A 15,121-nucleotide genomic window follows, 5' to 3' on the forward strand; every position below is an offset into this window, starting at 1 on the left:
GGACGTGTGGGGTATTACATTGACCTGCTGGAATTGCCCAAGTCCATCGAAATGCATAATGGACATGAACGGATGCAGGTAATCAGACAGGATGCTTACGTACGTGTCACCTGTCAGAGTCGTATCTAGACTATCAGGGGTCCCATAACACTCCAACGGCACACGCCCGACACCGTTACAGAGCCGCCACCAGCTTGAACAGTCCCCTGCAGACATGGAGGGTCCATGGATTCATGAGGTTGTCTCCATACCCGTACACATCAATCCGCTCGATATAATTTGAAACAATACTCGTCCGACCAGGCAACATTTTTCCAGTCATAAACAGTAAAATTTCGGTGTTGACGGGCCCAGGCGTAAAGCTTTGTGTCATGCAGTCATCAAGGGCACACGAATAGGCCTTTGACTGCGAAAGCCAATTTCAGTGATGTTTCGTTGAATGGTTTGCATGCTGACACTTGTTGATCATCCAGCATTGAAATCTGTAGCAATTTGTGGAAGGGTTGCACTTCTGTCACGTTGAACGATTCTCTTCAGTCATCGGTGGTGCAATTTTTGCAGGATCTTTCTCTGGCCGCAGCGATGTGGGAGATTTGATGTTTTACCGGATTCCTAATATTCACGGTACACTCGTGAAATGGTCGTACGGGAAAAATCCCCCTTCATCGCTGCCTTGGAGATGTTGTGTTCCATAGCTCGTGTGTCGACTGTAACACTGTGTTCAAACTCACTTAAATTTTGATAACCTGCCATTGTAGCAGCAGTAATCGATCTAACAATTGCGCCAGACTTGTTGTCTTACACAGGCGTTGCCGATCGCAGCGCCGTATTCTGCGTGTTTGCATATCTTTGTATTTGAATACGCATGCCTATAGCAGTTTCTTTGGCGCTTCCTCCTATAAACACCCTGTACTGTAGAATATGTACGTAGGCGGAAATGGAAATTTTTACGCCATGAAACGCCAATCGGACATTTATCAGCCTTTGCGGAGAAGCTCATCACGTAACGGATACTAAATTATTATACTTTCATTCCACTCGGAACTAATGTCTGTCTTCAACATCACTATGAGGTGCGACCCTCGTGGACACAACTAAACGCTTCCAAATGTCATCTTGAGGATTTTCTTTCCACGCCTGTAATACATTTGTCACTACATCAAGATTACCAGCTGGAGGATGATACGCAAATATACAGGCGGTGGACGAAAATGTAGAAACACCAAAACCACAGCACACTACCAAGATTTAGGTGTACCGAAAGCGTTGATATTCGAAACAGTTTACATGACTCCCGGAATGGGTAAATACAGGTCGCGTATGGTTTTCAAGGGACTCTTGTACCATACTTCCTGCAAAGTAGTGGGAATGTCAGGGACTGTGGTGGCCAGGGTAGATGCAATACGTCATGGTGGATCACAGCATCACCATTTGGAACAAACATTGTACTATGGAATGGACCTGATCAGCCAAAATGATCACATAATCATAGGAGTAATGCAACCTTGCGGAATAACCACGGAATACGCCGATATGGCTACCCAAATCAACACCGGATCATCTCCATTTTTCAGTTTTGTGACGTCAACACGGTCAGAAATTGGAAACAGCGTGCAACAAGACTCACCCGACCAAATGACTCTCTTACATTACTCCACTAGGGTATTTTCTTTTTCAGGGTTCGCGGGTAGAACATTCAATTATGCAGTATTTTCGCAGCTGACGTAGTCTTATTTGTCATCACGATACTCTTCAAAGACCGTCCGTCACGGTCGCTTAAAACAGACTTTCATCCGCGTTGTGGCTTAACAGATCATGCTTTTCCGCTTTCCTTGTATGCTGCATAAATCTTCGATGTGGTCCCTCTTGGAACACCAAATGCTTCGGCTGCCCACCATACGTGCACAAATAATTTTCCCACGTTCGACTTCACTTAGTTCCGACTTAGTATACTCAAACGTACACAGAACACTGTTCTGAATACGACGGGCAGTTGCAACGCATGGAGGACATTGCACAGGTGCCGTTCGTGGTCAAGTACATCAGCACAACTTGCAGGCTTGGCTATCATCTGCATTTGTGTTCCAGCAACCGTTTCTCTTGGTGTTTACATATTTTTTGTCAAACCGCTGTACGTCTTGTCATCTCACCCGAGATTTGTTTTTAACCATTCGATCGGTCGCGAAATGGAAATCACTGAAAATCAAAAATTGTTTTATGTATAGCATTTAGCAGCACCTTCCAGCTACTTCTCCACAGAGTCACTGCACCACCTCAGACATTTGTAGCGTGGTACCAAATTTCCAATACCCTCGTCACAAGAGGAACCGCCTGTGCTCTCCACCAGTTCCCTGTGCTGGTCTGCAGCTCACTGTTTGTCCCACAAGGTTGTCTTCATGGCCAGTGATTCATGTGAGCAAAGAGATGAAAATCAGAAGGAGCCAAATCCGGGCTGTATGGTGGGTGATCAAACACTTCCCGTCCAAAATGCTGCAGGAGTGTCGTTGTTCCACCTGCAGCGTGCGACCGAGCTTTGTCGCAAAGAAGAAAACGCATGGCAGTAACGCTATGAAGGCTGCACGAAATACGGCGCAACAGCTAAGCCGGCGCTTCACACTTGGCGGGAGACTCTACTGTTATGGACATCTTTACATTGTCACTGTGCTTTCAGAACTCAAAACTACGACGTCACGCGATCGACGGGCATGTTAGAAACACTGCACAACACATCTGCACGGAGCTTCGTCGGATTTTCACTGTGATTTTTAGTTTCGCGACCGATCAGAGGTTAAAAATATAGCCCTCGTGCAAAGTGCATCTGGAAAGTTCGATGAATGACCTCGAAAAAATAAAAGAAACAAGCGTTACAAACAGAATATGTTTACTAGCTTTCAAAATAATCGCCAATAGCTACAACACACTTCTTACCATTATAAAGTTATTAGAAACTGTCAAAAAACGCTTCTTGTGGAGTCGCTCGAAGCACCTTCGTCACGCATCGTTGGATATCCGCTTCCTTAGATGAGGTGAGAGCTAGTGCGACCAACACAACAGTCGACGGCATGGTGTCCATCTTCCCCATCTTTAGTCAGCTGACTAAAAAGTAAGACGACGTTGACTGTCTTTTTCGACAGCAAGGGCTTGATCTATTATGAATTTCAAGCCGAGAGAGGTGGAGATGATAACCCCGTGCCATTAACTGCTGCCTGGTCTCTGGATCGTATTGGCAACATTAGGTCTGATCCAAAAACGCGTGACCAAGGTGCTTTCAGCGAGTCCACAAGAAGAATGAGTGCTAAAAGAAACTCGTTAAACTTCGGTTACACGATAAATTAGTCTAATCTAAAAGCCGTAAATTTAACTAAATACATAGGTATTACAATTACGAACAACTTAAATTGGAAGGAACACACAGAAAATGTTGTGGGGAAGGCTAACCAAAGAGTGCGTTTTATTGGCAGGACACTTGGAAAAAATAACGGATCTACAAGGAGACTGCCCACACTACGCTTGTCCGTCCTCTTTTAGAATACTGCTACACGGTGTGGGATCCTTACCGGATAGGACTGACGGAGTACGTCGAAAAGGTTCAAAGAAGGGCAGCACGTTTTGTATTATCACGAAATATGAGAGAGAGTGTCACAGAAATGATACAGGATTTGGGCTGGATATCATTAAAAGAAATGCGTTTTTCGCTGCGACGGAATCTCCTGACGAAATTCCAGTCACCAACTTTCTCCTCCGAATGCGAAAACATTTTTTTGACACGACCTACATAGGGAGGAACGATCACCACGATAAAATAAGGGAAATCACAGCTCGTACGGAAAGATACAGGTGTTCATTCGTTCCGAGCGCTATGCGAGATTGGAATAATAGAGAATTGTGAAGGTGGTTCGATGAACCCTCTGCCATGCACTTAAATGTGATTTGCAGAGTATCCATGTAGATGTAGATGTAGAAGCGGTTGTTGACAGTTCCAACAGCTTTACAACCAACGTCAGAAGTGTGTTGTAGGTAATGGTGATGACTTTGAAGGCTCGAAAACATATTTTGTTTGTAACTCTTGTTTCCTTTATTTTCTGAGACCATTCAATGAATTTTTAGGACGCACCTTGTGTTACACTTCCACGCGTCATTAATCAACAGTTAATATTAGTATTTGATAGTTTTGTAGAATTTTTTTAGGCGGGAGAGGGGGGGGGAGGGAATTAGCGATGTTATCCGCTGTAAAGAAAGCACGCCAAATCTGTAAATGTCACGCCAGAGTGCACTGGACTACAGTAACGAGTAGCGGAAGGAAATAAACGAGTTAAACATGTCCTTACCTTCAGTTGCTAGGAATTTCTTTGCTTGCTGACGGCGTTTGCTGGAAAGTATGGTATTAGGAAGTTCCTTGTTGTGAGTGTATGCGCCTGAGTTCTCGTGACTCTTATCTTTTTGCGAATAACTTTAGCATGCCACGGCTCTGATAAGAGCACCATACTAATTCAGTGTGCATTTTTTCGGCAAAGATTCGGAACATAAGCTTAGGATGAAAGTGATGGAAGTTGGAGCTCCCGAACTCGATCTGAACTCCAATCATAACATAATCAGTGAAACTCCAGGTAAGGGTATATACATGATTTCAATGGAGCAATGTTTTGACGTTTAGCAGCCGAAGTCACATTTCCCGACACTTCAGCACAACATAGCGTTGCAAAAAGGACACGATTTGGAGAGATGTTTAATGTAATTTATCTCTTAAACTACATATTTTCGCAATATATAAGTATAAATAGGAAAACCAATAAATACGGTGTTTACCTTCTGCAAGTCCGATATTACTATAGAGTTTAGTTTCCTTTTATTCGTGTTTGTCGTTATTATTGTTATTATTACTAGCACAGCATTTGTTGTACCGGCACAGAACCGTTTTATTTATGAATGAACTTTGCCTTTCTTCCTACAGTTCATTATGGTGCCCATCATGCAGTCGTTCGGTCTGCTATACCGAGACAGGTTCAAGGAGATCAACATGCCCGCCACAGACATCTCCGTCATCATGAACGTCAACTCTGCCTTCGGCATGACACTGGGTAAGTTTATGCTGCACCTGCTGCGAGATTCGTGATGTTGCGGTTATGTCGCTCCTGTGAGCTTACATGCTGTTGCAGTTATGTGGCATATGCAAAGTAATGCTAAAATGTGCGTCCAAATTTCTATAAGACGTAGAGAACATATTGACAGATATGTCTGTAACAGGGAGCTATGATCATTGACGTCAGCTGTTGGAAGCAGTGATCCCGTGTTATTCGGCTCTTTGACTGGAAGGAGTGGAGCACTAGGAAACTTTTGTTTCCCCAGCAGTCATACGTGCAACGTAATTTGCAGAAAGCGCACATATGGGAATGATTGTGGAGAGAGTGCGTATCGTTACGCCAACTGCTGCATGGCACAAATCTCGTGCATGGATGTCAAGGCCCGCGGAGAGTTTCCCGTGAGGTTATATTGCTCTCGCTTCTCCCCAGACATTTCACAACATCAAACACTCAAAACTTCCGTGCAACAAGCAATGTACTTGAAAACGTGTATAAGATATACGGGACATGAAATCTAAGTAATACTGCCACAGAATAATTCTTTCGAGGAGATAAAGGCAATTCACCTGCACATGCACGACGTTTAAACCCGAGTTTGAGTGAATTTTCCTGAAAATTAAATTAGTTTATGCTTGTGCAGATGTATGTGATACGGAATCTACGGAAGGGGCTACGTAAGACACTTGCAATATGTCGTAACATGGCCTTTCAAAGCTTGTGACGAGTATAAAATTACTTATGAAGGCTGCGGCACGGACATAATGCATACTTTGGTAGCACATAATCCACGAGTTACAAGAACCATTCTGAAGTGTCGAAACAGCATGTAATTACACCTTTTACGCAACGACACAATCCCACCACAATAGGCTGTAGGGTGGTAGGACAGGAGCAAAGTAGCACATCAGGCAATCACAATCGACAGTTGCGCCTAACATTTTATTTGGTACCTTTAAACAAGAGAACTTGACAAATAAAACTATCACATGTTTAAAACAACCATACATATTTAAAATTTACGATTCAGGTGAAAATAAATTACTTCAATTTTAAACACTCATAAAAACTCGGCACTTATGGCCTATTACACATTTACTGGAATGAGTTAAATTTCATAACAAATGTACTTTTTCATTACCACAGTGATTGTTATTGCCAAAATAATTCAGTTAATTTAGCATATAACATATAAAATTTCGTGTGAGCAAACTAGCTCGTGAGATTCAACAACTACGCTCAGGAAACGGACGCTCGCCCGTTCAACAGTTACCAATATAGGCTCGACATGGACCCCCAGACGGGAGCAGCAACGGTCACGAATGGGCACGAGAAAATCCCAGAACTAGTGGGTATCTACAACAGACTGACATCTGCCTTAAATAACTAGAAACACAATAACTCATTACAACACATTAGTAAAATTAATACATGAAATTAATTACAATATCGATGTACTGTCATTGAAGGAATTCTAGTACCACCATCGATAGAATCCCTTTCAGGCCATTAAACACACAATAACAACTAGCCTCTCAATAACTGGTAAGAATTTAGGAAACTACTGATTTCAAAACTATACACGCGTCTCTCAAATGGCTCTGAGCACTATGGGACTTAACTTCTGAGGTCATCGTCCCCTAGAACTGAGAACTATATATAGCGACTGGCCATCTTAACTCCGTGGTGTGATATAAATACAATAACCAGGCGGTACTTAAACAAGGGCCAGCAAACTGTTTTCAATGGCGGTTAAAGCTTGACAGTAGGGATCTACAACGGAATGTCTCAGCACTCCAAGCCCTCGTAAATGTTAATGGTCACACCACATACACCTTAAAACACTACGTATCAAACCAATTAAAATCAACACACTGTAGGCCAGACTGAGTAGGAGTAGCGACGGCCGCCCAAGAAAATACAGTCAACCGCACAGAGCCCAGTAGCTGATTCCGACCACAATTTACAGGACAAGCAAGGCCCTTACCCTCTTGCTTGTTCGACGAATCCAGCCACCGCAGATCACGATGTCAGGAGACATGAAGAAAGCGGAAAAACAACACCAATGGCTTCCCAGTAACATCTCTTTCCACGTGCCCTGCTTTCTGGCTGACACCGGACCTTAGCTGTCCGCCACAGTTCCCAAAACGCCGTTACTGCTTGGCGTCCCAAAGCAAAATCACTTCCTCAGCTTTTCCTCTCGCTCCCGGTCAGCCCGGTAGGTGGCGCCAGCGCGCGCTCTTCGCACACCGCCGGAAAGATGACCCATACCGGCGGCGGGAATATCGCTGATAGAGCCACACGGCTCACATTCCTCTTCAAGAGTGAATTGCTGTTAATGTGTCATTCAACACTGCTTATGACAGATTGACGGGAGGATACATTCTACTTTCTTATCTCAAACGGCAGAGGTATTTCGTATCCGTCGAAGGAGTGTCGTTATAAGTCATAAGTGACGTGCCTCTGAATATCAGAAGTAGTATGCATTTCCAAGACAACAACGCCATAAGCTTCATCTGACTGCTACATCCATAAACTATAAGATCACTCGAGGTGACCCATGGGCTCACAACGTAGAGTACCTGACCACACATTGGGACATTTGCTGCTATCGAAGAACAGGTCGCGCATGTACTGAATTTGAATTAGTGGGGGACTTTGTCGGAAGACTTTGTCTGGCCTCTGTGTCGAGAGACTTCTGCCTATTCGACATTCAGAATCCTTGACGCCTTGCTGCAGATACTGGAGATCTCAGTCGTACATTCGAGTACCCACTGTACATTTTACAAATTTTTTTTGTTACAAACTGATGCCAGTACCGCATGTTGTTGTTCCGAATATGTTAGTCTTTGCTCTGTTTTCATTTGACCGGACAGTGTTACAGCCTGTTGCATACAGCAACACGACGGCCCAGGGCTAACAAGTGAACTACTGCCTTTACTTGGTAGATCTCTCGACAGTGAAGTGAACTGCTATTTCTCCGAACAGTAACTAAATATATCTTGCAATAGGATGCTGGATTACACAGAATAATGATTGGTGTTCATTTGTCTCTTTAACAGGCTCTCGTAACTAGGTCATACCTGTGTTCTTGGGGTACACTTGATCAGCAAGAAAATTTTATAATTTTTAATTTTGAATAATCTCATTACGAACAAATTTCAAATCGAATAAAGAGCTATTATTCCATTAAGAAAGAAGTTAAACACTGCTAATTGTTTATATATTTTTTCTCTGTTCAGATTAATGCATTTTGGAGAACACATAATTCCATTAGGAAGATGTTATTTTCATTACCCGAATTTTCCGTCGGTGCATGGCAGAACATTATAATATTAAAAAGAAGAAAAAAATTCCTAATTTTCTGCAAAATTATATTTATTTGGTCACGAATGGCTTTTCGTTTCTCAGTCTATCTTCAGGTGAGAACTGAATGTCGCAAACACAGATATACATTATATTGGACTTACACAGATACCATTTGTGCAGAAGATACGCAAATGACAGAGTGTTTACGTAGGAAGACTTTCCATTTCTTTTCACATAGAAATAATTACATTAACTAAAAAAGGGATAAACAAAGTTTGTATGTGGAGCACACACATTTTCAGGATAACCTTTCTCCCTTGGAGTGATAAACTGACCCTAAAAAGTGGTAGGTAGAATCAGTTATGATCAAATGCACAGGCCGATGGAAACCACTGCATTCAAGACACACAGCCTATATCTGCGGAATATGTGAGATGTTAGGATGATCTCTCCATTGGCGGAGTATCCGGATTAATCCCAGATTAGGATCTTCGGGAGGGGACCGCTAAGGGGTAGGTGACCATGAAAAACATACATAATAACTAAAAAAAGCTCGAAGCTGGGAATGTCAAAAGTTTCGACGTCATAGGTGAACTAGAAAATCTGAAAAGAGATATGGTAGGGCTAGGTAAAGCGATGTGAAATAGAAAAGAAATAAGGATTTTTTTGTCAGACAAATATAAGACACTAACAAGACCAGAAGAAAATGATAATCTGGAATAGGATTCATTACGAATAACAAGATAGGGCAAAAAGTGAGTTACTGTGAACGGTTCGTGACAGTATTGTTTTCATCAGAATCGACAGCAAACCAAACCCAGCAACAATACGTAAGGTAAGCAAGCCCACTTACCAAGTGGAAGATGAAGAACGAACACAGTATATGACGATATCGAACAGGTAATTCAGCATGTAAAACGAGATGATAATGGAATAATCATTCGTGATTGGGAACACTATAGTAGGGGAAGGAATATAAGACAGTTACGGGATAATATGGACTTGGTAGTGTGAACGAGGGAGGAGAAGAAGTGACTGAGTTCTGTAATAAATTTCAGCTGTTAACTGCGAATATGCTGTTCAAAAATCACAAGAGGAGGAGGTACATATGGTAAAGGCCATCAGACACAGGAAGATTTCAGTCGGACTACATCTTCGTGAGATAGAGTTTCGGATTCAGTTACTGAGTTTAAAGGCGTACCGATGAGCAGATACAAACTCCGATCAACATTTTGAAATGATAAAGAGTAGGTAGAAGTTAAAAGACTCGTCCGGAAGAATCAGTGTGGGAAGAAGTGTAATACTGAGGTACTGAAGAATAATGAGATGCGTTTAAAGTTCTGTAACGTTGGAGCTATTGCGATAGTGAACACCACAGTAGGCAGCTCGGTTGAAGAAGAACGTATATCTCCAAAAGGGGCGATGTCAGACGTTGGACGGACAAGCATACATTAAAGCAATGCAACTGTGAAAAAACGTTGGATAACAGAACAAAACACACTGAAGGGCTCTGCGAGGAAGAGGAACTGTCTGGTAACATGTTGTAAGAGGAAATGAGGGTCAATATTGCGACATTAACGAACGGTTTTCTGCTGAGTGGTTGCTCTCTAACCAGCAGTCCATACGAGTAAACCAATTGCCAATTTACCTTATGTTTTCCGCATATTAGGTAACTGGGCTGTCCACGGCTCTGTTTAAAAGGAGTAGCTCGATGTAGTCATACGGTCGAGTTGCACCCGTCTGCTTTCACGTCTAGCAGCCAACTCGCTCCAAGTGATATTGTGCTGCTGTGATCCTACAGTCAAATTGTGTATGCGTTGACTAGGACTTCTAAGTAATAAAATACATGGGAATATTAAATAAAAGATGAAGGAATAGTTTACCATTATTACGTTTGTAGCTGATGTAGACGACAGAGAATCGTGTTGAATATTTTTAAATCATGAAAGTATATCTCAGCTAAACGGAAAGTGGTCCCATGATATACAGTTAAAATACAGATAGAAAATAACCTTATCAAATGCAGTAAAATTGGGTTGGAAGTGTTACGAGAATGGTAGCAAAATCCCCAAGCTAACTTGTCATCCAAGGTATACGAATACTAAGTCCACTCGTGATCACAATATACAAAATATTCACCAGCTCACAATACTTCAGAGATGAAAATGATGGTTTACAAATTAACACATGTGAGTTAACAGTTAGAAACTCATACTCTTCCTATTTTCAGTTCTGTAATGCAATCGGAAAAAGTCAGAGTATTTTAGCTGTCGTTCACCGCTCAGAATCAGTCACCCCTACGATCGAATCATGCACGTTACTATAGACAGGTCTGCTTTCAAAGTGTCTTCTACGAGATCTAAACGAAAAATGTCCCAGATCGCTTCCTTCAGCTTTTCACTCGAAGAAGTGTCTGTCCCCACTTGACTCCAGTGGTGTTCCTCCACTGTGTGCTTTCCCATAGGCTGAAGGCCACTTCACAGAAAATACATCGGTCTTAAGTTCCGCAGACATGATTTGACTCAACCTGACGACTTCCCGGGCTGAACTAGTATACTCAAATAATGAAACGTCATAAGCATTTCGGTCACACACAGACACTACTCAATAAATATAAATAAAGGGTCGCTCATAAATAAATAAGCCAGCATTCTTGCGCAAATGCGCTCACATTAAATAGCAACAGATTGTAGTTAGATATTGTTTAAACAATTATTTACGCCTGCTTGACATAATCATCTTTTGGCCCAGTTTCCAAAGGTTATGTCAGCTAACACATGCGACTGACCACTTCTTAAGTTACCATGATTTCGTACAGCAAGTGTAATCAATAGTTAAATAAATATATTAAAAAAGTAGTAACATATTCATTAAATAAGTACACAAGTATGACAGGATATGAAGTACTCGTGGTGCATACATTTGCTTTGTTATTGCAAAGAATATGATGCTCTGACAGACGATTTCATAATTAAAAGATATAAAAAACTTAATAAACCCTGAAATAAAACAGATACAGATACGCAGCTTTCAGAGATTATAGCTATTGTGCAATGCCATTATCTGAGATTTTTTTGTTTAAATTGCATGAAGCATTTAAAAGTAGTTAATTCAGAAGTTCACAGTGAAAGTAGTCACTGCAAAGCATTAACTTCTGTGGTTTTAAAGGTGTTGAAAATACTGGATGCAGTTATTATTTGGCTGTCTTTTACTGTGGAATATCTAAGCGCCGTAGGAAGACACGTTTCAGAGTGTCTCGGAGTCCGCCATTTTCCCGTATCGTCTATCCTTCGGTTAAGCGAGTAACCGCTGTCCATATTCTCCGTACGGTTTTTCTCATTTTCAGCCACTCCAGACCGACAGCCTTGGTACCCGGGCAGACCAATGTTCGCTCCCTCTGGTCCCGCCGTGCCGTGCTTTCGATCCCTAAGCCCGCCGACTTAGCTTAGAACTGTACAGACAAATGCATCTACTTACCTGCTCCCAGTTCTGGACGGCTGAATAACTCGTCTGCATACGCGTCACAGAAGTCATAGGGGATCTAATATCAGAGTTTAAGCTTCTACATCTACATCTACATCTACATCCATATTCCGCAAGCCACCTGACAGTGTGTGGCGGAGGGCACCTTGAGTACCTCTATCGGTTCTCCCTTCTATTCCAGTCTCGTCTTCCAGCTTTGGAAGACTTGCGATCAAATAAGGCAGAATGATAGATAAAATACCTTCGAAATTTCAAAATCATTGGTACAAGTATCAACAAACAGACTATCCAGGTATACAGGGTGGTCCATTGATCGTGACCGGGCCAAATATCTCACGAAATGAGCGTCAAACGAAAAAACTACAAAGAACGAAACTTGTCTCGCTTGAAGGGGGAAACCAGATGGCGCTTTGGTTGGCCCGCTAGAGGGCGCTGCCATACGTCAAACGGATAACAGCTGCATGTTTTTAAATAGGATCCCCCATTTTTATTACATATTCGTGTAGTACGTAAAGAAATATGAATGTTTTAGTTGGACCACTTCTTTCGCTTTGTGATATAAGGTCACAAACATATGGCTCACAATTTTAGACGAACAGTTGGTAACAGGTAGGTTTTTTAAATTAAAATACAGAACGTAGGTAAGTTTGAACATTTTATTTCGGTTGTTCCCATGTGATACATGTACCTTTGTGAACTTATCATTTCTGAGAACGCATGCTGTTACAGCGTGATTACCTGTAAATACCACATTAATGCAATGAATGCTCAAAATGATTCCCGTTAACCTCAGTGCGTTTGGCAATACGTGTAACGACATTCCTCTCAACACCGACGTTTTTTGAGTTTCCCGATTCTCGCGCAGTTTGTCAGCTACTGATGTGCGGATTAACAGCGACAGCAGCTAAAACACCTACTTGGGCATCATCATTTGTTGGAGGTCGTGGTTGACGTTTCACATGTGGCTGAACACTTCCTGTTTCCTTAAATAACGTAACTATCCTGCCAACGGTCCGGACACTTGGATGATGTCGTCCAGGATACCGAGCAGCCCGTTGGGCATTTTGATCACACAATAGCCATACCTCAACACGATATCGACCTTTCCCGCAATTGGTAAACGGTCCATTTTAACACGGGTGATGTATCACGAAGCAAATACCGTCCGCACTGGCGAAATGTTACGTGATACCACATATTTATACGTTTGTGACTATTACAGCGCCATCTATCACAAAGCGAAAAAAGTGGCCCAACTAAAACATTCATATTTCTTTACGTACTACACGAATATGTAATAAAAATGGGGGTTCCCATTTTAAAAAACGCAGTTAATATCCGTTTGACCTATGGCAGCGCCATCTAGCGGACCAACCACAGCGCCATCTGGTTTCCCCCTTCAAGCTGGACATGTTTCGTTCTTTGTAGTTTTTTCGTTTGATGCTTATTTCGTGAGATATTTGGTCCGGTCACTATCAATGGACCACCCTGTATATGTAGAATCTATGAGGCTGGAGACATACCATCAGACTTTCGGAAGAAGTATCATCCACATTGTCTCGAAGACTGCAGCAGAAAGTAAGTGCAAGAACAAAACATATTCAGCTCAACAGCTTATACATCCAAGTTGCTGACAAGAATAACATACAGAAGAATGGAAAAAGAAGTTTAGGATGTATTAGATAACGAACGATGTAACTTTACGAAATGTAAAGGAACCGGAGAGGCAGTTCTGATTATGCACTCGACAATGGTAGCAAGACTTAAGAAAAATCAAGACACACTCGTAGTAGTTGTCGAGATGGAAAAAGCATTCGATATTGTAAAACGGTGCAAGATGGTCGAAAATATGAGAAAAACAGGTGTAAGCTATAGGGAAATACGGCTAATGCATAACATGCACAGGAAGCAAGAGGCACCAATAACAATGGAAGAGGAAGACCAAGAACGAAGTGCTTAGATTGAAATTGATATAAGAGATGAATGAAGTCTTTCGCACCCACTGTTCAATCAATATATTGAAGACCCACCGAAAAAACTGAAAGAAAATTTCGAGAGATTAACATTCACGGTGATTGAAGAAACATTTCAGGACATGATGAATGGAACGAACATTCTGACAAGTGCAGACTATAGTTTGAGGGTAAACCGTGGAAAGCTGAAGGTACGTGTACATCTACGTCTACATCTACATGGATACTCTGCAAATCACATTTAAGTGCCTGGCAGAGCGTTCATCGAACCACTTTCACAATTCTCTATTATTCCAATCTCGTACAACGCGCGGAAAGAATGAACACCTATACCTTTCCGTACGAGCTCTGATTTCCCTTATTTTATCTTGGTGATCGTTCCTCCCTGCGTAGGTCGTCGGTGTCAACAAAGTATTTTCGCAGTCGGTGGAGAAAGTTGGTGATTGCAATTTCGTGAGAAGATTCCGTCGCAACGAAAAACGCATTTCTTTTAATGATTTATACCCTGTATCATTTCTGTGCCACTCTCTCCGATATTTCGTGATAATACAGAACGTGCTGCCTTTCTTTGAACTTTTTCGATGTACTCCGTTAGTCCTATCTGGTAAGGATCCCACACCGCGCAGTAGTATTCTAAAGAGGACGGACAAGCGTAGTGTAGACAGTCTCCTTAGTAGGTCTGTTACATTTTCTAAGTGTCCTGTCAATAAAACGCAGTCTTTGGTTAGCCTTCCCTACAACATATTCTATGTGTTCCTTCCAATTTCAGTTGTTCGTAATTGTAATACCTAGGTATTTAGTTTAATTACGGCTTTTAGATTACACTGATTTATCGTGCAACCGAAGTTTAACGAGTACCTTTCAGTACTCATGTGGATGACCTCACACTTTTCGTTGTTAAGGGTCAACTGACACTTTTCGCACCATTCAGATATTTTTTCTAAATCGCTTTGCAGTTTATTTTGATCTTCTGATGACTTTATTAGTCGATAAACGACAGCGTCATCTGCAAACAACCGAAGACGGCTGCTCAGATTGTCTCCTAAATCGTTTGTATAGATAAGGAACAGCAAAGGGCCTATAACACTACCTTGGGGAATGCCAGAAATCACTTCTGTTTTACTCGATGGCTTTCCGTCAATTACTACGAACTGTGACCTCTCTGACAGGAAATCACAAGTACAGTCACATAACTGAGACGATATTCCATAAGCACGCATTTTCACTACGAGCCGCTTGTGTTGTACAGTGTCAAAAGCCTTCCGGAAATTCAGAAAT

At 41.9% G+C, this 15,121-nt stretch overlaps 1 protein-coding gene across 3 annotated transcripts in view; it reads left to right on the top strand.

The window, feature by feature from the left end:
- LOC126473307 (uncharacterized) overlaps positions 1–15,121 on the top strand; it is a 262,415-nt gene that overhangs the window by 150,185 nt on the left and 97,109 nt on the right. For all 3 annotated transcript variants that reach the window (XM_050100282.1, XM_050100284.1, XM_050100283.1), the window contains one exon: positions 4,952–5,078. In XM_050100282.1, the coding sequence (XP_049956239.1) occupies positions 4,952–5,078 (127 nt within the window). The remainder of the gene's footprint in view (positions 1–4,951; positions 5,079–15,121) is intronic.

Source organism: Schistocerca serialis, chromosome 4, assembly GCF_023864345.2.
Source record: "Schistocerca serialis cubense isolate TAMUIC-IGC-003099 chromosome 4, iqSchSeri2.2, whole genome shotgun sequence".
Taxonomy (NCBI): Eukaryota; Metazoa; Arthropoda; class Insecta; order Orthoptera; family Acrididae; genus Schistocerca; species Schistocerca serialis.